At 41.8% G+C, this 24017-nt stretch overlaps 2 protein-coding genes across 5 annotated transcripts; one reads left to right on the forward strand and one right to left on the reverse strand.

The window, feature by feature from the left end:
• Positions 1-598: 598 nt before the first annotated feature.
• rnf41l (ring finger protein 41, like) lies at positions 599-7172 on the forward strand. Of its 2 annotated transcripts, none has more exons than XM_062422789.1 (7): positions 599-658; positions 3346-3599; positions 3687-3893; positions 4057-4196; positions 5650-5812; positions 5897-6017; positions 6187-7172. In XM_062422789.1, exons 3-7 carry the CDS (start codon positions 3688-3690, stop codon positions 6589-6591), a joined length of 1035 nt encoding a protein of 344 aa, XP_062278773.1. In that variant the 5' UTR covers positions 599-658; positions 3346-3599; position 3687; the 3' UTR covers positions 6592-7172. The 2 variants fall into 2 exon arrangements, with proteins under 2 accessions (XP_062278773.1, XP_062278774.1); XM_062422790.1 differs by having other exon boundaries at positions 3687-3887.
• A 561-nt stretch (positions 7173-7733) lies between these two features.
• On the reverse strand, positions 7734-23766 carry virma (vir like m6A methyltransferase associated). 3 transcript variants are annotated; one of them, XM_062422717.1, is made up of 27 exons: positions 23685-23766; positions 23121-23233; positions 20865-20951; positions 19742-19790; positions 19497-19659; positions 19268-19387; positions 18386-18607; positions 17065-17795; positions 16695-16832; positions 16292-16518; positions 15636-16163; positions 15392-15546; positions 15194-15276; positions 14654-14747; positions 14012-14400; positions 13751-13906; positions 13378-13613; positions 13040-13289; positions 12485-12702; positions 12219-12348; positions 11815-11958; positions 11567-11721; positions 11215-11311; positions 10206-10372; positions 9734-10083; positions 8234-8377; positions 7734-8134 (listed from the first exon to the last, which is right to left on the reverse strand). In XM_062422717.1, the coding sequence occupies exons 1-27, from the start codon at positions 23745-23747 to the stop codon at positions 7923-7925; spliced, it is 5421 nt and encodes a 1806-aa protein (XP_062278701.1). In that variant the 5' UTR covers positions 23748-23766; the 3' UTR covers positions 7734-7922. The 3 variants fall into 3 exon arrangements, with proteins under 3 accessions (XP_062278701.1, XP_062278700.1, XP_062278702.1); XM_062422716.1 differs by having other exon boundaries at positions 18356-18607; XM_062422718.1 differs by lacking the exon at positions 18386-18607.
• Positions 23767-24017: the final 251 nt, after the last annotated feature.

Consider the following 24017-nt stretch of genomic DNA (forward strand, 5'->3'; position numbering starts at 1 on the left):
TAGAATCAGCTGCTAAATATAATTATTTGTTTTCCTTCACCCCGAATAGGAAGCTCACTTCAACGACGTGAATGATACAACACGTTCATTCTTTAAAAAAATGATTTCTAGGGACAATAAAAACAAATCCACGATATCCCAGAACTCTCATATATTGATCCAGTGGCCAATCATCTGAATTAAGTACATTTCTGAATATATCATGGAGGAAATCTGCTGTGTTAGTTAAACAGGAAACATTAAGTTAGCTTAACTCACACAACAAACACTCGCTAACAAACACTGTCACGATCTGAACTCGATTGTAATGTTTGACAACTTTGATAACATGACGTACATACCCAAATGAACAACAAGCTTGATGAAAACAATTATAAAAAATAACAAAATGTCACTCTTAAAACCGACAGACTCGTCCTGTCTTTCTTTTTAACTCACTATTTTCTGTTTCTCCCGCTGGATGAGCTCTGCAACCTGATTGGCTGCGCTCCCGCCAGTGGGCGTGATTAACATGGGTGAGGTGCGTTCGGTTTATATCATCAGTGTAGAGTGAAGGTTCCACCCTCTGTGGATACCTACAGGCCGTCGATTGCTGAGAGATAAATCGAGTGCACCTAAACCCTCTTCTGAATTTGTGTGCACATGAAGGCATCCTCAGGTATTTTGGCTTCTGATATGATTGTAAATCCTCGCTGACTTGCACATTTTTGTTTGCTGACACTTTGAATACTATATTTATATATTCATTATACTGTACTAAACTATTTTGTCCACAAATCCACCGCTTTACAGTTGATTGTGCCTTCGTATTGGTGTAATTCAATTCAATTCAATCTTTATTTCAGACCAGTTCGGTCCATAAAAACACACATACAACAAGAAACAACACACAAAGAAACAAAAAACATATCTAAAAGACATACAAACACCTTCTCCAATGCCTCCAAAAACGAGAGAAATAGCAGGTACTGCTCTTTTTAGGCATGACTAAAGCCATAATAATTTAATTTGTAGCCTAGAGTGCTTCAGCCGCACCATAAAAGTAAACATAAAATTCCTAAGAAGAGCGTCCAATGTGGGAACATTGCTGTGTACAAACAACTGACTGGCACTCGTCCGTCTAGGGAGCTTCAACAAGATTCGCAGTGCATTATTATATGCCACCCGAAGTTTGTTAAATTTAGCCGTACTGTAACTGCACCACAAGTGGGCAGTATACAGTGGAGTACAATAGGCTTTAAACAAAGCAATTTTAACATTATCCGAACACAAATTGACTGAATGCCAATTAGATTAAATTGAACAGTCATGGTGGAAAATTCAGTCCTTCTTGAGTATTTCTATTTTTCTTTTTTACAATACTACATTTATTTGACAGCAATAGTTACCAACTTTGCAGATGAACATTTTTAATATCTGTCACAACCATATACGATCAGGTAAAAGTCTACAGAGGGGAAATGTTTATGTTGAAGCCGTGCAGAAAACAAAGAAACAGATAAAAACTAAGAGGAATAAATGCAAACAAAAGAAGAATTCAGGTAATTAGAATTCAATCTGTATACAATCTAATCAATACAATACAATCAAAATATGTACAAAACCTAGGCTATTTGCATGACACGACTTTTCCATCCCCCACCCCTTCATCCCCACTCCGGCACTGGGCACTTTAACATGGACTTTTATTATTTATTCTACTATATATTATAATTCAGTGGTTGGTTATTATCTGTTTGTCTTTTGTTGTGTATTTACTGTTTATGTATCTATGTGTATTTATGAATATGTGTGTGTATAGACTGTGAGCTGCAGGTACCTGAATTACCCCAGTGGGATTAATAAAGTATCAATCTATCTATTTATCTATCTATCCATCTAAGATATGTGTAAGTAATGGACCTGGTAGGTGTAGCTATATATGTCATTGTCATATGTATATATGTATATACTGTATATGTTGTATTGGTGAAGTAAGTAAGGTGAAGATGCATTATTATAAAATTGTTTAAATTAGCTCCACCATTATTTGCAACATCAAATGCTGTTTCCATTATAATATAATATAATATAATATAATATAATATAATATAATAAAATAAAATAAAATATAATATAATATAATATAATAATTGAAACACTCTATAACATAGTTATTAGCAGATTTGGTTGTTGTTAATGTATTTCTCAACAATTTTTCCTTTGGACATCCATTATGGCATGTAAACAGATGATAAATGATAATATTGTAAAACACAGTCATACAAATATAAAATATGTCTTCATAGGAAAAGTTTGCCGACAAATACTATATATTAATAATACATTTAAAATGTCCTATACTTTCTTTTGACTACAGAATTATATGTTATAAACCATTTTTATAATGTTTATATACTGTGTATGAATGCTAAATATGAGGCCTTAAAGTAAAGATAGATAGATAGATAGATAGATAGATAGATAGATAGATAGATAGATAGATAGATAGATAGATAGATAGATAGATAGATAGATAGATAGATAGATAGATAGATAGATGTTATTGATCCCCTTGGGGAAATTTAGGGTCCAGCAGCTTAATACAAAATTACTGATCATATATAATAATCTAAAATCTTCCCTGTATAATGTACAGTATAATGGTTCTTTTTATACCTGAAGTACATTTTGCTGATCAGACTTTTGCTGATATTTAATACATAACTTTCATTTGCAATTGATATGTTATGTTGTATTCCTACTTTTACTAAAGTAAGGATCTGCATACTTCCTCCATCACTGAGTTTGACCTAGCAGAAGTCCTGAAGAATATTATGAAGGGACTGGGATGACTCGAGTCATTTGGGTTGCTCTTTGATTTTCATGGTCATCTGATGTTGTGCAGTCTGTAATCCAATCAGGGAGGGAGAGAGTGTAATCCATGTTAATCCCACATGCAGAGAGAGAGAGAGAGAGAGAGAGAGAGAGAGAGAGAGAGAGAGAGAGAGAGAGAGAGAGAGAGAGAGAGAGAGAGAGAGAGAGAGAGAGAGAGAGAGAGAGAGAGAGAGAGAGAGAGAGAGAGAGAGAGAGAGAGAGAGAGAGAGAGAGAGAGAGAGAGAGAGAGAGAGAGAGAGAAGAGAGAGAGAGAGAGAGAGAGAGAGCGAGAGCGAGAGCGAGAGCGAGGGGGGAAAGGGTAGGTCATTAATCGAGACAGAAACAGTTGAAGGACAGCAGTAATCTCTGAAGGCTACATCACAACCCAGCTTTATCGGTAAGGCCAAACACTGCAGAAACTGTCTGTATTTGACTGTGAGTGTTTCCTGTAATACTGTCTCTCTGATCTGATCTGATGTCGTCCGACAGCTGCCTGCTTATGTCCTGAACCCTCGTTGTCAGGGATACCTCTCCATGGAGACGCATTCCCAAAGGTAGGGGAGGGCTTTAGGAGAAAGGAGACCCTCACCTTGATGGAGTAACAAGCAAAGAGTGAGAATGAAGAAGGAAAGAGCATAGCAGAGAGATAAGAGGAAGGGTCACCTGTGTGTGGTGAACAAGTGCAAATCAGCAGAAGAAGGAAGGAGGGAAGAAGAGTTGAATGAAGTCAAAGTGAACTTCAGGTAGGATTTGTTAGAGTTCAAGAAGAAATAATATAAATCAGCAAGTTTGCACAAATTTTTTAATGCATATTATTGATGTTTTCATAGGATGGGGTATGATCTGGAGAGGTTTGTGGGCTATGTGAATGAGGGTCTCCTGTGCTGTGTGTGTCGAGACGTGTTGGAGCGCCCCCTGCAGGCGCCCTGTGAACATGCCTACTGTAGCGCCTGCATTAGCAGCTGGCTGCTCCATCACCACTCCTGTCCGGAAGACAGACTGCCGCTCGATGTGGGCAGTCTCAAACCACTGTACAGGTCTTTCTACATCTGTGTGGACTTGTTTGTGATCTTCTCATTGCAACATTTCATTCATAATTTTTTTTAGCTCTTACTAAGATTCTGAATTTGTACTAAGTTAACAGAATCCTTCATGCACACCCTTATTTCTCTCTAATATTATTTCGGTTTATGATGACAGGTACATGCGTAATGACCTGAACCGTCTGCAGATCCGTTGTGTGAATGCAGGGCAGGGGTGCGAGGTGGTCTGCTCACTGGAGAGTCTGCACACGCATGAGGATGAGTGCGAGTTTGCTTTCATATCCTGCTCCAACACAGGTATGAAATCTCACATTTACTGATGTTTTGTTTGTTCCGATTAGGTTTTTTGGACATTAATTGTGACAATAAATGGTTATCCATGTGGATGTGTGTAAGGTAATGTGACACCACTGTGCATGAGAGCAACAGGTGGTTATTTTGTTGTCATGGCTACCTTACAAACTAGTTCACCTATGGGACTTGTTCGGAAGCTCCCGCAGACCTCACACAGGGTGCATTCAGGGTCGACTTTCCATCATTCTTTAATGAGCATCTCAAAACAGTGTATGTATGTACAAGCATGTGCTCATGTCCCACAATGTGATTGTGAACTGTCATTGGCAGGTGGAGAGTACATATGTTACAGCTGTGGTAGGTATAGTGACAAAGTGTGTGCATGCAGCTTTTTGCAGTGTTGAATTCTCCTCCTCTACTCCGTAATGTCTTTTTCTTCTTGTTCCTACAGTTGAATGTTTGAGCTTCACTGTGCAAAATGATGTATGTGCAGTTTGACACTAGAAGGCTGTTTTCACATTAATCTGCTGAAAGTTGAAAGTTTCTCTGTGCTCAATGAAAATCCAATTTTAAAGGGCGAGCAGGATTTGTGACATCATAAATAGTTTGGACCTAATCCTCGTTCAGTATTCAACTCACACAAGTGTGATGCAGAAACCTGAAGCCTCCAGTGCACAAACACTGAGAGAAGACTTTACATTGAAGTAGGAGACATCTTGACAATAAAGACTATTCTATTCTATCTGCTGTGAAATATTAAAATGAAAGATATTCGCATATTCATGGCCTCTGGAATTTTCAATGAAGTTCCTGTTTCAAACAGATCTTTTTATATGTTTTAATATGTGTTCATAGTGGATCTTTAAAGTTTTGAAGACCTGATATTTCTTGTTGTCTGTGACTGCTGTTCTGCAAAGAATGTCTTAAAGCTGTGAAAGATGAGATATAATGTAATATAATGGTCTATATGCTCATGGAGGAAAATATTGCCTTTATACTGCAACCGAGCACTCTTTTTACTGTACTTTTACTGTAGTAATTTCACTTTCATTTGCACGAAAAAGAAAGCTGATTTTGAATAAGAATAGCCTTGAAAGAATAATAGAATAGCTGATATGACAAAATCAGCCGCATAATATAGTGAATATACTTTTGCAATAAAGATAGACCCTTTTCTGCTTGTAAGGTAATCTGTGAGTACTTTCATAAAAAGATGGTCACCACTTTTGAGAGCATATTGAATCTGTAACGATGTCTGAACATTGATGAAGAGATTGTGTAATTTTACTTGAGTAATATTGAAGCCAAGTAACTGCACTTAAACAATATTTAGGTATACTAAATATTGTGTGTGTGCTGTTGTGTAGTTATTAAACCTCTCCTTTAGTAAGAATAAACAGTAGATATTTATCCAGCACAGTCACTTGCATGCATCACTGTGCCGCGGTTCTCTCAGGTTGTCCCGTGCGGGTGGAGCGGCGGGGTTTGGAGGCTCACCTGTCAGAATGTAACTTCCGCAGCAGAGAGTGTCCAAACGGCTGTGGCCACACTCTTCTCTCCATTGAACAATCACAACATAACTGTGTAGCAGAGCTGCGCACTGAAGTGGAGATGCTTAGGTATGTACTGCACTGCAAGTAACCCTGATTATAAAGTTAGTTACTACTGATTTTTTTGACTATAGATCTGGTCTCATTAAATAGGGCAGAGATGCTGTGCAAGGTGGAGGAGGTGAGACGGGAGATGGAGTCTCGCTTGGATTCACAGAGGAGACACATGGTGCAGAAAGAGTCACAGCTGAAGAACGAGGTCGAGGAGCTCAAGGTAACCAGTGAATAACTCTGTTTCAAAAGGCAACAATGACCGGAAAAGGTTGTTTTACTTTCTTCACTTAAACATTAAGTATGTTTTTCCACCTTTGTCAGCTACACAGAAAAGTTTACACTATGTCATGAACTGTGTGTGTCCATGTCATGTAAACTCTTCCATGCAGGGTCAGTTGTCCCGCGTGATGTGTGACATGCGTGCGCTGTTGGGAGCGGAGCGTCTAAGGAGACAGGAGCTGGCCGAAGCAGAGCTGGAGAAGAGGGAACTGCTGGAGCTCCTCAGAGACCTGCAGCTTACCAGGAGTCAGCATCCTGTTGAACAGGCAGCCAGAGACCAGCATGAGGAAGACCAGCAGACACCCGGGTGGGAGCTCCACACCGAGCTGACGAGACATCCAGCGAGGAAGGCTTCCTTACACACCTCCAGTCTATCACTTCATTCATCTCAGGCTATAAATGTATCAGGTCCACCTACTTCACCTCAGCTGAGTGAGGGGGTGCGCAAGGGCGGTACCCGAAGTCTGACCCTGGACTGCATCAAGAGGAAGAGCCGGGAGGTCACAGTCATCTGAGTAAACTGGACTGGAGGGGAGATTAGGCAAACTGGAATAGATGAAATCTATATTTTTTTAATATTTGGAAAACAATTTCTGCCATTTTGTCATCAGATTAGAGCAGAGGTGCACTATGTTCTACAGCAGGATGAATTTGTTATTAATCTGCAGAAGAAAAAAATAAGTACATGGAATCAGCCATTATGTTGTTTGGAAGACAGGATGTTTCGTATAATTCTTCTACTTTACTAAGAAATTGATCGTTTGACTGTAGGATTATTTGAAAATGAATAAGTGAATAGGAAAGGTTTAATCATTTTCTGGACTAATGAAGAGCTTCTCATGAATCATTTTTTCAAACAGAAAATCATTTAAATTTCCCTTCAATTGTGTATCCATTAAAACAGTTTCTCTGATCTATCTGATGCAGCAGTTTCTACTTGTAAAATGTTGAAATGATTTCCAATTGTCTGCAAGAAGTAAAATTCAACAATATTTTTTGAACTCTCGAAGTCTAAGCTTACCTGAAATACTGCTGTTAACTTGAATTGTGAAATCCTTCATACATCAGGTATGAAAAGAAAGGTGACACCAACTGACAAGACAAGAACTTGTAAAACTGAATGTTTTGTTTCCCTTTAGATTAAAATAACTATATATAGCTATATATAGCTATATATATATATATAATCTGTAAAATCAGAGCAGTTACCTGGATTAACGGGCTTGATTGTGTCATTCAAGATTCCTTGTGCACAATCCACAATCCTTTCTATCTATTACTTTTATCCATTACAGTAAAAGAAAAAATATCTTAAAAAAGTGGTTGGTTTCCTTGTGCAACTATTAATGCATGACGAGTACAAAGCTCAAATCCTTTAAAATGCAATTTTATAATTAAAAAAAAAAATTATTTGAGACTTTGCATCTGGACCTACATCCATATTGAATGCCACTGCTGCCTAATGCATATTATTTTAATGTTAAAGCTTCGTCAGTCGTTCACTAGTTTTGTCTTTTCATACCATTCATTTGTTTCATGCAGCAGGAAAGACTCAAAACTGTCACTTTTTCCTTGTTTTTAAGATCAGTTAATTCAAATTTGACTTTTTATTTGGCAATAAGGACGAAGTTGATTGTTTAAAAACACGAGTGTGAACTCAGTTTCTATGATCTTTATTCTCTGAATATAACTCATGATAACAAAACATAAAACATCAACACAAAGTCTGTACGTCATTGTGACAACATCATCCCACCACGGACAGGTTTCCATGGAGACAGTATATCGAATATCCTGATTGGTCCATTTGTTGCCATGAAAGGCTGAAGTCATTGCCCAGGTGACTTTACCTGGTGAAGGAGCGAACGTGTCTGCCCCTCCCACCTCCGCTCCCTCCGCCGCCACTGAACTTGCTCCCCTGAGATCCTCTGCCTCCTCCTCCACCTCCCCCACCACCTCCTCCAGCACTGCCTCCGCCTCCTCCCCCGCTGAGCCACGACAACCCGGTGCCTCCTCTGCCCCGCGGTGCACGATCTCGTGGAGCCAGGCGATATGCACCTGGGAAATGGGTGGCAAAAGAACAGTATTTTTAGTTCAGTGTTTCAAGATTCATATTAAAAAATCAAGCAAAAAGTGTGAGAGTGTTTAAGCGCTTACTTGCAGGGGGTTGTCGGGAGGGCAGAGGTCCACGTGTGAAGTTGCTCTGGCCTCCGCGAGGTTCACTGTAGGTTCCTCTGTGAGTGACAGCTGGGACTTGGCCGCTCCACGATGAACCTCGGCCTTCTCTGCGAGTGTAATTACCTACAGGACCATAAAAAAGGTTTTATCACCCTCTGCTGGCCTGCCTGCGGTTCTGACCTGCAGTGGCCCAAATTCCAGACTACTACAATATAAACTATACTATTGCTTTGACTTAACTAGGTTTTTTGTTTCTCATTAACAGACAAAGATTGATCAGTTGTCATCACTTTCAGGGTTTCTCATACATTCATGTATTTGTGACGGCATGCCTCAATAAATCTTTGCCCAAATCGGTTACTGGAGCTGCGCACCTCACTCTCACGCTGTCTCTCTGATATACTCCCAAACACACCCAGACGAACCTGCACTGGCTCGTTCTCCCCCCATTGCAGACAAACACCATCTTCTGAGCTTTTACCCTGCAGTCACATCAGCTACACTTGAGAGGCATGGTCGCACTAACTCAACTTAAATCTAAGATCACTTTGTAAATCGTCATCCAAAGACTATAAAAACAAGAGACTCCATGGTGCATTCAGGACCACCTCGTAAACTCTGTAATTTACATTGCTTTCTGTGGCAAAACGTGTGAAAGTTCATGGTGCACCTCAGAACTCAGAACCCTATGCTCAAATGGCCACAAAGGTCTTTAAAAACAAGAATGTTTCTATTGGCGTGCAGGTGGTCGAGTGGTTTTGAGCACATGCCACGTACGCAGCTGACCCCGGTTCGAATCCCGGCCGGAGGTCCTTTGCTGCATGTCACACCCCCCTCTCGCTCCCATGTTTCCTGTCTGTCTACTGTTGAATAAAAGGTGTCTATGCCGGAAGAAAATCTTTAAAAAATAAATAAAAAGAATGTTTCTATTTTTTTTACTGTAGCAATTTTAATAAATAGATGCTAAAATCACTAACGACAATATCCCATTCATTTCTACATCAGCACATTCAACAACCCCCACCCCCCCCCCCCCCTTTTTCTGAGCAAATTATCTCTGCTGATGAAGACTTTAAGATACAGCTGAAAGCTCTCACAACTTGGTTGGGCCAAAAGAAGACATTTGATGATGTCAACGTGGGCTTTGGGAAACCATGATCAACATTTTCTGACATTTAATGGACCAAATGACTAATCAATTAATCAAAAAAAGAATTGACAGATTAATCAACACTGAGAATAGTTAGTTGCATCTCTAGTGTTGTCACACAAGAGCTTTGTCCTTCAACAACACAATCAAAGTGTGAGTGACACATGACTAATGTGTGGACATTAGCTGAGGCTCAAGTCACGTAACTGCACTAACTTGTAAGATCAAACAGGTCTTACAGACACAAGAACCTTTTTTAATAATATGATCACAGCAGGAAGGATTGTGAGTGGCTGAAACTATATGTGTGTGTCTGTGTGTGTACTTACCAGACAGTAGTACACCTTTAGGTTGTGGTGGAGTGAAAAAGCGTGTCTGGCTGTGAAAGGTGGCTCTGCCTCTGTTGCCAGTGAACAGTCCTCTGGTGGGGGGTTTGGGGGAGCTCTTAGGTGGCCGTTTAGGGGGTAAAAGACCAAGAGGGGTTGTAATGTCTTTAAACTCCGCTGCCACAAAGTCATCCACATGCATACTGGGAGGACGGGAAGTGTTCTGTTTGCGCTGGCGGAAGATATCATGGGGCCGGTTGAGATTTTGTCCAAAACCTCCTCGACCTCCGCGGCCACGTGGAGCAGCCATGATGTGGGCTCTCTTAGCAGGTTCAACGTAGTCTGATTTACCGCTGCAAAGACGAAGGAACGAGGAATCAATATTCAGTGAGTTGATTGAAACAAGTTGAAACCTTATTTACAATGTTAACTGAGTGAAATTCAAACAGAAACTGTATGGATGGGAGCTCAGTACCTTGATGTAATGAACGTCTCGTGCTTGTGTTTGCCGAGTCGAAAGCCTTTCGTAGCTTTCGTGTGACCAGGAGATGAGGGCTCAGACAGGAAGGACCGCTCCAGCTCTGCCTTCAGGTCCAGTTCTGGACAACACTCCTGAGCCAAACCCACCAGATCCACCTTCACCTACGACAAAGAACATTTTATGTTTCCAAAATGAGCCCATTAACACTGAATTGTTTGTCTGATAAATCAAATTCTCCTTTAAGTCCTACACAAACTATTTAGACAAATGTGGCACTGCACAAAGTTGGAAAACACCACTGAAACTGAGTCAGAGTAATCCTGGACATTTGGGTAAGTCTGAACATGAACAATTTTTATAGTGTTTATAGTAACGCTTATAGTGTTTCAGTGTCAAACATTTAGATATACAATGAACCTGTTTTTTTTTGGTGTTTTACACCACAAACCATGACACTCCCCTTACAGTATTATAGTAGCAGCACCAAAAGAGTGAGCATGAGTTATTTTAGCTGTTGGAGCTGTGAAGAACACTGCACTGTAAAAGAAAAAGTGCAAACTCGCAAAACAATGTTCCACAAAAGACTGAAAAACCCAAGATTAATAATTATATTTTACTTGTATTTCTTTTTAACCTCCTGTTGTCTTCGGGTCAATTTTGACCCAAGAGGACAACAGACGTTAACTCAAAAATGAGGCATAATTTCATTTAAATGAGGCCTATTGACCATAATTTCAAAAATGATGTGTAAAACCTACAGTAATAAGTTGGAATGAAGTTGGCTAAAAAGGTCTAACACCGAATTGAATGTCAAACCACGCAGGGTCACTTTTGACCTGGGAGGACAAAAGTACAGTCGATGGGAAGACAACAGGAGGGTTAATTATAGTATTTAATATTTAGCAAAAGAACCAGGATTATAATTTTTGCCATAATTATGATGCCCTAACATGTGTTCTTGATTCTGTGAGTGTACATACTGTGTGTTGCATACACCTCTTACCATGTCAAGGTCTGTCTCTATGTCATCAGTTTGGAAAGGAGAGAACCACAGAGCCTTCAGCTGCTCGTCCAAAGCTTCTGACAGAATGAACACCGTCCTACAGACAAAAAAATGCATCAGTATATTTCAACATCTGTATTGGGTTACGTTCTCATTTCAGGGAAAACTGAAGCACATAAAGCTCATGTTTTCATCACTTTGTTATGAACATCTAAATAAAAACATTTTAAATTCACCTTCCCTGTGCAGGATCGTAACTTCCAACCCATGGTTAATGACTGAATAAATTAAGACAAAAAAAAAAATGTATAGAAAGAAGATCTTCGTTATTTCGTATCATCAGAAGCAGTACCTGTGATTAAACTGGGCCCCAAGTGTCTCAGGTGCTGGCAGAGTGGGCTCAGTATCAGCTGCAGAAGGCGTGTCTGTGGCCGTCTCCAGCGTCTGCCTCAAAATAATCACATTCTCCAACATCGGCTCCAGTGAATCATCTTCCTTACACAGTTCCTACAGACACACACAAACCGTTAGTTACATTGAAAGGCGCATCAACCCCTATTTACTACTACTGTAAAAATGTTGTGAGTGCATCATTCGTACCGTAATCTGTTTCTCTAAAGTAGGCAGTGGATGTGACTCGGACTCTTCCCACTGCAGCAGAGATTTCATCTCAGAGGCAGTCAGCAACCGTGGAGGAGGAGCGAAGGCAGACTCCTCGCCAGACCCCTGGACCTCATCAACACACTGGATTAGGACACAGACAGACATTCATGACAGAGATCCAACTATCACATACTGTATACAACTCTGCAAGAGATGCAAACTCTCTTTTTTTATTAGTACATCCCAAGTTATATGTACATCCCAAGTGTTTCAGTTACTTCAACAGAATGTTCACTTGTATTTACGTCTGCATGAAACTTAAACCAGACTTAAACTTAAAAGCAGCTTGAATGTGACAAATGTAAGAGCAGATTTTAAGAATTACACACATCTAAGCTCACCATTGATTCTGTGTTGAGGATCTGTCTGAGGAAGTCCAGCAGAGCTGAGAGCAGGTCTGCTGAGTCCTTGTTAAAAGACACCAATCTCTTAAACAGTGAGTACAGCTCCGCACTGTGTTTCTTCAGAGCTCTGAAACAAGGTTAAACATTTGACTTGAGTCTTGTTATATCAAGAAAAGTGCACAGTCACAAGTAGAAAGAGAAGCGATTGTAAAGAGTTGTTGGTAAAAAAAAAAAAGAAGCAATGTCAGAATATCGCCACTCACACTCTGAGGTGGTACAGTCCGTACTCGTGCTCTGTGAGGAATGTCAAAGTCCTGATACAGGTGAGGAGAAGTGGGACGCTGCTCTCTGCATTTCCCAAAACCTCCAACAAGGCATTGCACGCTGATGACATGATCTCTCGCCCAGGTAGTGCATTGGCCAGCTGTTCAACCTCTGACAAACAGCTTTCACCGGGGGGAGACACCACCAGAGAAATGTCCTAATGAAAACAGTAATAAATATTTATTCTTTATTATTTGCACTTTGTTTGGCTCTATGTGAATTACAAAGGTTTTTACAATTACAAACAAAACAGACAGTCTTCTTATTTATTGTGGACAAAAATGAACACATTTTAGCTAAAACCCATCATCAGCATGATGATGTTTATGTGATGCTGATGATGGCGTTTAGTTGAAACCTGTTTGTTATATAAAAAGACTATAGATCTGTGAGTGTCTGTGTTTTGTTTGTTTTGAAACTTGCCACAACTGTGCATCTGTTAATTCAATAAATGTGGAGCTGTGCGCACAACTTCTTTTCATTACTTTATTTACCTGGTCACACAGTGACTGTAATATTGTCCCCACTATTTCACTGCACTGCTGCTGCTGTAAGGAGTGGACAGTGGGAGGAACCAGCAGAGACAGCAGCAAGGGGAACAGATCTGCCAGTTGTTCGTCTCCAGACACGGACCCAGACAGCAGGTGTAACATAGCGCTCTTACAAGCTCTCTGTGACACCAAGGCATCGGTCAAAGAAAGCAGACGCAGGACCTGGCCCCAGTACACACCTTTCCCCTCCGCCCTGCAGTTAGCACACATTACATACACTTAAAATACAATTTACAGCAGAAACGCAAATAATCAAGTGTGTATGTGTGTCGTTCACTCACGGCTGCAGCTCCTCCAGTAGCAGCTCCAGCAGAGTCTTCATGATGAGTGTTGCAGTGGGTGAAGACAGGTCCGCCAGCTGAACACACACTCTCCTGAGCATGGCTAGCAGGGGAGGGCAGCTGGTGGCGCACACACACCTCAAAGACTCGGAAAATACTTTCCAATGTGCTCGTATGTGCATGCTCCACAGTTTCCTTGTGTTTAAGGCTACAGCCACATCTTGGACTGATATCACCTACGGAGTCAAGAATATCAATATAAATATGTACACCCATGGCAAAGCAAGTTTATTTGTATAGCACTTTTCAACAACAACAACAAATGCTTTAAATGAAAAATATTCATCCAAAGATATACAAAGAGTTAAAGTACCTGAGTGCTTTGCATTGGCAGTGGAAGAGGTAGGAGCTCAGACAACAACGTAAGGCCGGAGAAGAGGCCTTCAGGAGTTTTTTGCAGTGATCCTAAAACCTCCTTTAGCATCAGAGACCACGTGTTGCTGGCCAGAGTCTCCTCTGTATGAGTGACCTGCAGCAAACATGTAAAATGATTCAGCATGACACTTTCTATACCTTATTTCTTACTGAAACAAACATGTCTATGTGTTTCTGTGTGTCTTGCTCATTCACGCACTTCTTCATTGACACCCTGCGTGAAGGTGAGCAGTACATCAACAATAAGCGCCTGCACTCTGGTTTCCTCCCCGTCTAGACGTCCAGACGCTGGGATTGAACACACAATCATGTGGAGTGACACCAACACACTGGCCACACGAGTGTCCCTGAATTGGAAAGCTCCCCCGCGGAGCAGCTCGGTCAGCATGGTGCGCAACAACCGGAGTGTGCTGATACATATACTGAGGATCATGCAGCGCTGTGGTGTGGGGCCCATGTGTCCATGCATGCGCCACGGTTGCAGGAGCACGCTGAACAGCTTCTGCAGGACACGCACACATGTATCCAGACCCTCGCCAGAGAACAGCTGGACCCCTGCAAGACTCCACTTGAGATCCCTCTGCTGACCTGTAGAGATAAAGAAAAACATGCTGAAGAATGTGTACAATATTATAACTCCAACAGCTGTTAAACCGTGTGTACGAACATTTTAAGCACAAATCCGGGATTCGTTAATATATTCTGACCGCGTCTGTATGTGTTATGGATCTGATGGTAATTTTGCGGTTGCACATACTTTGTGTGCAAAGTAAGAACATTTTTACACACATATTAGTCAATGAGGCCCAATGTGATAGCTGAAGAAACATTTCATTTTTACCCTCGACAGCAGGCGGAGGACAGGCAATGTGACAGAGGACCCTGAGAGCAGTGACCAGTCCAGTTCCCTCAGGAGTCAACACATTTTCCACATTCTGAAGTCAAGAGAAAACAAATGTTAAAAATGACATATAGCACTCTTATTTGCATATGGCCTTGACTCAAATATTTACAGAGCAGGAGTATGTATGAGCAGTTCAGACTTGTCAGAGAAGCCCTGCGTTCCAAGAAGACATATATCTGGTGACTTTGAGATACAGTAATAGATGATAATACAGCTAAGTTTGTGACTTGAAGAAGAAGTACATCCTGCTTTGGTAACAGTTTTGGTGCTCAAGTTGTTTGTTTCTTGGTGACGTTTGCATGCTTCTGTAAGTGGGATTCTATATAGAAATCATTGGCATCCACCCAAATACTGCCAACTGAATTATTAGGACTCTCGATGTATTACTGTCTGCAGGTAATAAAGGAGCATGAAAGCTCACACAGTTACTGAATGAAAACGAAGTGAGATGTTCTTTCAGCAGTATGTATTCTGTACCTGTTTGATGTAGTCTATGAGGGTGGGAATGCTGCCCATCTCAAAGCGTAGTTTCTCCAAAGGCTCCAGCCATTTACTGAGCTCTGAAGTACAAAGAAAGACCAAAACACTGGTCATCAAAAAATACACACACACACACTCATAGCATAAACTTTCTTATAAGGGATGATATGTGAATGCTAGATAAGTAATATTTACCCTGTAATTTGGCATTGGTGTCATCTGCCTTGGCTAAAACAATTAGTGGAGCAGCATACTGCTCCATCATCCTCAGTTCATTGGAGCTCTGCGCCACCAGTAACACCAGCATACAGGCGTAGTTATACGTCACTGCTTTGCGAGCCTTGGCTTCACTGCAAGAGAAGGGGACAAAAAAGTGAAATCATACCTACAAATCCAAGAAACTACAGAATGAGACACAAGGAGAAGACGCTGTTCTCACCCCTGTCCGTCCTTGCTGTGGTGCTGAAGCAGAGTGACCAGACAGGACAGGTTGTTGTCCAGGCTGAGGACGTGAGCCACAGCGCTGCGGCCAGTCTGGGTGAAGGTCATTAGGTACAGCGCATGGAGCATGCCCAGCACCTCTGCATTGTCACCTTCTTCTAGCCCTGCTCCCCCATCTCCTCCTGTGGCCACATGGCTCATGAGTTCTGACACACCCTGCAAGGCATGCAGTGCCTGCATCAGCCACACGCCAAAGCCCTCTTCACCGAACCCAGGCCCTGTGAGACTTCCCTCACTTCCTGTAAAGGTGGTCTCCTCGACCTCAGCCTCGACCACAGATGCGAGGAGTCGCAGCAGCAGGCTGGTGGGAGTGGGCTGGGCCAGAAGGAAGAGCAGACCCGACTGGGTGAGCGAGAGGAAGCGTAGAAGCTCTTTAACAGCTTGGGTGACACCTAAGTGCCCGGCGGCTGCAGCTGCTGACAACACCACCGTCGTGCTTTCCAGGAAGTGGCATGCGTGCATATACCTGAAATAGGGCAAGTACAACATTATAAATACTCAATGATTTACAACCAGAGTTTTATAACTTGAAGACTATCTTTCTAAACTGTCTGAGTTTCGAGTTTTGAGGATTGAATCAAGTTGAATGTGTACCTGTACAGTGCTGGGTAGGGGTCGTCCCTCTCTTGTGGGCCTGTTATTCTTGCAGTAGTGGGGAAGGCTTTTCCAGGGGGCTGTACCATGCAGTGACTGGCCGTCTCTAGCAGGTGATGTAACTCCTCCAAAACCCCTGCCAGCCTATCAAGCTCTGACTCAGTCACAGGCGAGGGGCTTAGCGATGGCTCCTCCTCCATGGGGCTCTCACCATCCTCCATCTCCTCCTAAGAATGATAGTCAGTCAAGATCTTTGTGAAAAATATTCTTAGTCTTTAAAGTTACAGACATATATGTATGTATGTATGTGTGTGTGTGTGTGTGTGTGTGTGTGTGTGTGTGTGTGTGTGTGTGTGTGTGTGTGTGTGTGTGTGTGTGTGCGTGTGCGTGCACGTGCGTATACCTGCGGTGGTTCACTCCATCCTGCTGCAGTTCGCTGCAGGTCAACCAGCACCTCGTACATGTGGCTCTTCTGTATTACGGCGTTGCCAGCTGTTATGACCCTGACTGTTTCTTCACGTAAGTACAGCTGGACTAAATGCTGTGGAGGATAAATAGCTTAGTGACAGATATTTATGAGGCACAAACACTTCACAAAAAGTTTAATATGTGCTGTATTCAAATGATCATCGCAGGCTGGGTGTCCTTTACCAATGTATTTGTCAGTGTACACAGTATCAGCAGATCAAGGATACACTTGACACTTGTTAATGTGTATTTAAAGAAAACAAGTGACAAACAAGAGAAGACTTTGTATACTTTGTGCTCCTAACCTGATAGCCACTCTTGTCTGACTCTCCAGTGTGTAAGAAAGCCTGCACCCCAGCAGGAGCACTGGTCAGGGCGTCCAGAGCTCTCAGGATACTCAGCTTCAGTGTGGAAGAGACATGGTCCCTGTGGAGCAGCTCCAGCAGCACACTCAAAGCCCCTTCACGCAGCAGCAATGTGAGGCCCTGCGGACACTCTGCCAGATATGACGCTAGCTTGGCACCAGCTTTCAATTGTCTGAGGTTAAGAGCAATTGGTTGTGTGAGAGCAACCTCCATACTAAGAGCTTGGAGAGTCCATTGGACTAGTACTCCAACAGGATCCTTCACCTCTCCATCTCCCTGTTTAATCATGTAAGCCAACCCTTTGGCTAGTAGTCCAGGTGCTTCTTCCAGAGCAGTGACCCAGCGGGCGTCTCTGTCGTCTCCAATGCTAGCGAGCAGCTCTTTCAGCTGTGCAACGGCCTCAGCTTCCTCTCCAACTGCTGGTCCCTCTGAGCTGCTGGGGTCCCTGGGCACTTCCACACTGGCCTTCTCAAACTGGGTATCAAAGCGAGTTTTGTATGGAGGGCTGAAGAAGAGCAGTGGTCTGAGTTCTCGCTCATAGGGGTCATACTGGACTGGTGGAACAGATGCCAGATCCTCAGGAGTGTAGTCCATGTCAAAGGTGGGCAACTTAAAGCTACCATTATCTAGGTCGTCCTCATCGCTGGAAATCTGCTCGTAGCCATCATCACCTAGCAATGCGAGAGAGACAAAAATTAGGGGAACATTTTACAAAGTTTATCTACTGTAAACAAAATGATGATAAAAATTATTTTGGATATAAAAAATGTGACAATGAGGAGGCCAGCGCTACTATATACTCCCTTGCTTATTCATTCAGATGCGTACACTGACAAATCTACTCACACACGGTAGCATCACTCCAAACATGCAGGGTTAGTTTGACATGCAGAATGTCACTACAGCACAAGCATCAGCCATGGCTGTGAGGATGTGTGAGGTAGACCTGCACGTAACAGCTTATGAACATCCATCATAAGCCTTCACAGAAGCCCAGGCAGGCTAACTGAGAGTTTGGAGCATCTAGCGATCATAGATGGAGGAAGCACGCCAGAGCACACACTTTCTCTCGAACTGTCACTCAATCCCAAATGGACGCGGCTCCCGTGGCCCCCTGGGAAGTTTGATGACCGCATGTAGTGTTGAGGTCGAGGTACCAAAGGGGTTCAGGGGTGCGTGTCCATTTGGGATCATTGTAGACTATCCTACTCTCATTAAAGAACTCCCCTACCTTCCTCCATTTCCTCTTCCTCGTCCTCACCCTCATCTTCCTCTTCTTCCTCCTCCTCCTCTTCCTCCGGAGCGCTGCCCTCAGTCCGTGCGTCTTCTTCCTCCTCCTGCTCCTCTTCTTCCTCCTCCTCCTCGACTTCTTCCTCTTGTTCAGCATCTGAGTACGTTTCATCAGCGGGGAGGGACCTCTCAGGGGATACAGCCTCCAGGTAGTCATCACGTCCCTCGCATGGCTCATCTTTGACTACGCCCACTGAAGATGTCACAACACAGTCCAGGGGTCACAAAATTTAGCCAAAACATCCATATGGAACATATACGCATACAAAACCAGGTATTCATCTACCAAAAAGAGGCATCTTTATGCAGAACTGCTTGAGGGTCGTACCAATTTTTTTAACTTGTTAACCCATTTACAACACGGTGCTATACCTTAATGTCAATCTTTCTCCAAGGTGTAACGCTTCTTCCGTATTTTTTTAAATGTTCACTATATGTTGTGACTTACTTAAAACTATCATTGAGAACATGATGCTGCCCTTTAACTGTTCAAGAACACAGTGGCAGACTTTCCAATAAATCTTCCAAATTACCATCCAAAAATAATGACCAAAAAGGGCAATATGAGGATCACTGTGATGTCCTACATTATCCAAGCCAGGATTAAGTCTGCAGGTTAATTTTCATTTTGTACTGAAATAACAAAAGGGTACCAACCCCAACAGTGGTAAACTTTAAACACGCAAAACAATACTTTTATATTATATACTATAGTGCTGCAAACACTGTGACAGAAGTACGCAACAGATTGTGAGCAAACTGAATTTCATTAAGGCACCGACAAATAAACTTTGTTGATCGATCAAGATCTATTGGCTGATGTAATGTGACAGCACGGAGCAAATATTCTGACCTGTCACTTGGACCTGCTCCTCATCATCATCATCAGGAGGTGGAGGCCCGGGTGGAGTCCGAGGCCCTCGTGGTGCTGGTCTGGGTGGGCTGCCGTTGTATTGGTCGTCTTTTTCCCACTCTTAAAAACGACAAGCAGTGCACCAGATTTAGGAGACAACAAGCATTTTGGGGGAGAAGTTGTTTAAGTTTCAGGGAGCACTGCACAGTTGCAGTTTAACGATGCCCACCTTGTTTTATAATCCTTTTGGGCCCACTTGGCTGTTGGGGGGGTGGGGGTGGAGGGGGAGGGGGTGAGTCTTGGTCATGTCCGTGTGAGCGCTCTGCTGTCCCGTACACAGCCAAAGTGAGACTGGTGTACCAGCCCCGCAGCACCAGGCCATCTGTGTTTATCTGCACAAACATAAACCTCTCAAGTTACAAGTCAACAAAAAATAAATAAATGTTGTTGTTTGAGGACAGAACGTCTGCTTACCTTTCCACTGGGTCTGAAGACGATGGACTTGTTCTCATCATATTCCAGACTGAAGACAGAAAGCAAGACAGGGCAGATTAAAATATCACAGACCACTATCTAGAAGGTACAGCTACAAAGAAAATATCCACTATGTGGCCTTTTTTGTTCATATTTAGTTTTTTTTAAATGTTGAAATCATTTAATGTAAATGATGTTTAAAAGCCATCTTTGCAGTCTGAGATATCCCTCTTTTCTATCAGCACATAATTGCAGTGTAATTATATCTAAAAAGCACTCTCTTATCATACCCTATCTCTCTCTTCAATCCCCTCTCAATGATTTTCCACTGTCTAATGAAGGCATAAAATCCACCCGAAAAACATGCTGGTATCCTGGTTGGCCTTGCAGTCTATAACTGTTATATTTTGGGTTTCAATTAGGACAGTAAAAAGGAACAAAACTGCCTTGACTGAAAATGAAAATAGAAAGCTACTATTATTATGCTGATCCGGATCATCCCGATCCATGCCACCACAGGAGATGAAAACAGAATCTTACACCACAAGCTATTGTCACAAAAAACATTTGGCTCATATTTCTGTTTAAGATTGGGAAGATATTGTACCAGCAGCCATACAGGTAAAACAAACTCCTTCTTTCCCAGCAGAGATAATAACAGGGGTGTGTCGTATTTACAGTTTTCAACCACTCTTACACAATTGACACTTCTAAATACAAGTTTACGCTCTGGTGCTACTGTGCACACCTAAGTTATTATGAGGTAAGAATAAAAATGCTTGACTAAAACATTCCTCTACCTGTCTATTTCACTGGGACCTAAACGTTTTTGAGTCACTCTCAGCTACTGTGTGGGTGGGGTTGAGTTTCTGGAGATACCAGTTGGCTGGCGTAGGAACAAAGACACCTGAATATGGGTGGGTGCACTCACACACACACACCCCACTGGCCTTTGAAAAGGGCTCAAATGCTACTATGACTGGTTCTACAGGTCAGACAGACATCTACATCTTAAACACTTCTTAGATCTGGGAAGGAAATACAGAACTGGAAAATGAGGAGAGGCTCAAAGGAATATAGAAACAAAAACAAGAAGGGGGAAAGACCGAAAAAGTATTCTGACCTGCCCAGTCTGTTGAAGGTGGGGCTGTTGGGTTTGAGGACATTATTGAAGAACAGCTCCAACTGGAAAGCATGAGGAGATGTCTCCCTGGAAACAGAAACAGAACGACACACTTAGTAACGAGACAGTTATCCAACAGGCTTCACTGGTATTGAGTTTTATGTCAATATAGGAGATGTAGATATAACACAACACATAAATGTGTCAACCTTGTGGTAGCTAATCCTTTAACATCTCTGAATGTGTGCTGTCATTGTGGGAAGTGTTAAAATCACAGAGCAGGCCTGTTTTATGGAGATTTTACACATTTGTTGCATCAATCTGCAAAAGTATGATCCAAGTACAGAAGTGTCTGTCTGGTTATTTTATTCATTAACAATTTCTCAATTTATTCTCCATACACTTAAGTGTATCACGAGATTAACCAATGCCATATAAGAAGACATATAACCTGATATAGGATTTTATCCATATTGGCCAACCTTATGTAACACAACACAATGGCCTGATATGCTCAGGTTTGTACAGTGTGGATCACTGAGATCATCCAGTCAGTTAAATTACATCACACATTACCCAACAGGCTTAGAGGGAATCACGGCCTGCTCAACAATGGAGCTCAGGTGACACACTCACTCACACAGTGGGCCTCTCTATTTCCTACAGGCATACACATACATCAGATGTATCTGTAGCACACTAACATCTCCAGAGGTTACATGTCTCCAGCTATGAAGATGAGGATTTCCTGCCAGTGGGGATTCAACCTTTACTATCCTAGCTATATTCTGTTGGTTACCAATCCAGTGCCAGAGCACTGTTTATCTATTATTAAAAATCTGTATATTGCTGCCTTCATGTTATTGGGATCATTCTCATGTAAAACTGAGTCAGTGGCCCCCAATGACAGAATTAATTTAAGTGATTTTTTATATTATAATTGTACATATTTTATTACAAACTCTAATTGGAACTAGAGCTTGAAGAAGCCAAACTTCACTGCCTTTAATGTTTGCCATCTGAGCTCTTGAAAAGCTCTTGAATCTTGAAAAAACAAATTTGATTACAGATATTGACACACTGTGTTTACTCTGGAGTGGTCACATTTTGGGCAATACCTGATGCACTTAATAAAATCAGCCCCTGTGTGTGTGTGTGTGCGTGTGATACACTGATCCAACGTATTGGAAGATCCCCGCTTTCAAAAGTATGTGAGTGCCAGTTCATTAGGTACATCTTAACTGAAACATCTGCATAATATTTATTCTAGCCAACATTTAATATATTTAGCATACATAAGTTGGACAGTTGGAGTATGATTCAACAGACTCATCCAGCCATGTGCCTCAAAGTGCTTGGGGGAACCTTTCACACCATCAGCCATCAGACTGTACAACACAATAGCTCCTAGTACCTCCCACTCCCATTAAAAAAGACTGATACTGTCCTTACTGTGTAAAACCCAGGAACATTGCACACATGTATATAATATCAGGAACTTCTGCATATTGCACATTTATGAATTGCAGATTTATTAACACAGAGATTGTTTGCTGTAGGCCTATACAGTATTTTATTTTATTTGTTATCTATTTTATCACTTTCACCCTTACGCTGCTATTTACCCCACTATCAAAAGTATGTGATTGCCAGTTCATTAGGTACATCTTAACCGAAACATCTGCATAATATTTTGTCTAGGCAACAGTTAATATATTTAGCATACATAAGTTGGACAAGAAACATAATATGATTCAACAGCTGCAAAAAATGAATATAAAGTTGAATTAAGAAGTAAATAAAACAGTATCAATAGTTTAACCTTCAGATAAGATGTATCTTTATTTAACCCCCTGGGAGAAATTCAATTGACACAGCAGTACAGGGGGGGGGGGGGGGGGGGGGTAGCAGCGTAAGGGTGAAAGTGATACAATAAAATAAAAATTAAAAAAAAATAATAATATACAGTAAACAATCTGTGTCAATAAATCTGCAATATATAAATGTGCAATGTGCAGAAATTCCTGAGATTATACATGTGTGCAATGTTCCTGGGATTTACATAGTAAGGGCAAAATCAGTCTCTTTTAGTGGGAGTGGGAGGTACTGGGCGCTGTGGTGTTTTACAGTCTGATGATGATGTATATAAGTGTTATTATAGGTCTTGGGCATTTGTTTCAGCGGAATACACTTAATGAACTGGCCACTTCGTGTTTGTGTGTCACTGATTGATAACTTTAGTGCTTAAGCTCTTACCCAAACGCTCTGTTGTCAGGTAGGTTGCTGTGTGCTTTGATCCCTGGAGGGATGACCCGCACCTCTGTGACCAGCACCGCACAGGGAAAACGCACCACATCTACGTTGGTTAACTGTTGATGCATTTAAAACGATTATTAACACAAACACAACATCATAATTAACCACAACTACAACTTCGCAGACCAGTGTGGTCACTTTTGCAGTTTGCTCAGATGTAAACAAGTTGAGGCTTAAAAGTTAGCATTAGCCAGCTGGCTAATTAGCAAACAAACCGCACATGGAGGCAATAGGAAAACACCAGCATGGAGCTATATGTAAAAACGTTAACGAAATGACAGTAAAGTGGTGTATTGGTTATGCTTTGGTGTACAACTTTGCACAAGTGTGTGGTAGAAAAATATTCATTATCGCTATAAGCGTTAGCCAAGTTAGCATAGTTAGCTCGGAAGTTGCGCATCACTCTCCAGAAACTCCTCAATAAAATTAATGTGAGTTTTTTGTACGCATGCACCTCCTCTGGGGTTACTATGCAAGCATGTGTGGAGTTGTCAGGATGGTTACCTCTGCACTCTGATGCTTGAAGGTGTCTAGAAAGAGGAGCTCCGTTGAAGTGTCCCCCGCCATCGCTCTCTGCTATCCGTCGGGCCAGGGGTCAACTTCCGGCGGGGAACACTTCCGGGGTCAAAATGTCTCATTACCGACATCTACTGGTCCATAATATGTCAGAAAATAAGGAATATGCCTATTGAACAGAGTCAAACGTGACATATTCAGATTTCTTGTTTTGTCCGACCAATAGTCCAAAACTCAAAGACAGTCAGTTTACTTTCATATAAGGCAAACAATGCATCAGAGAGGCTAAAACTATTCTTTTTTTTTTTGGGGGGGGGTGAC

The sequence above is a fragment of the Scomber scombrus genome, chromosome 7, assembly GCF_963691925.1.
Source record: "Scomber scombrus chromosome 7, fScoSco1.1, whole genome shotgun sequence".
Taxonomy (NCBI): domain Eukaryota; kingdom Metazoa; phylum Chordata; class Actinopteri; order Scombriformes; family Scombridae; genus Scomber; species Scomber scombrus.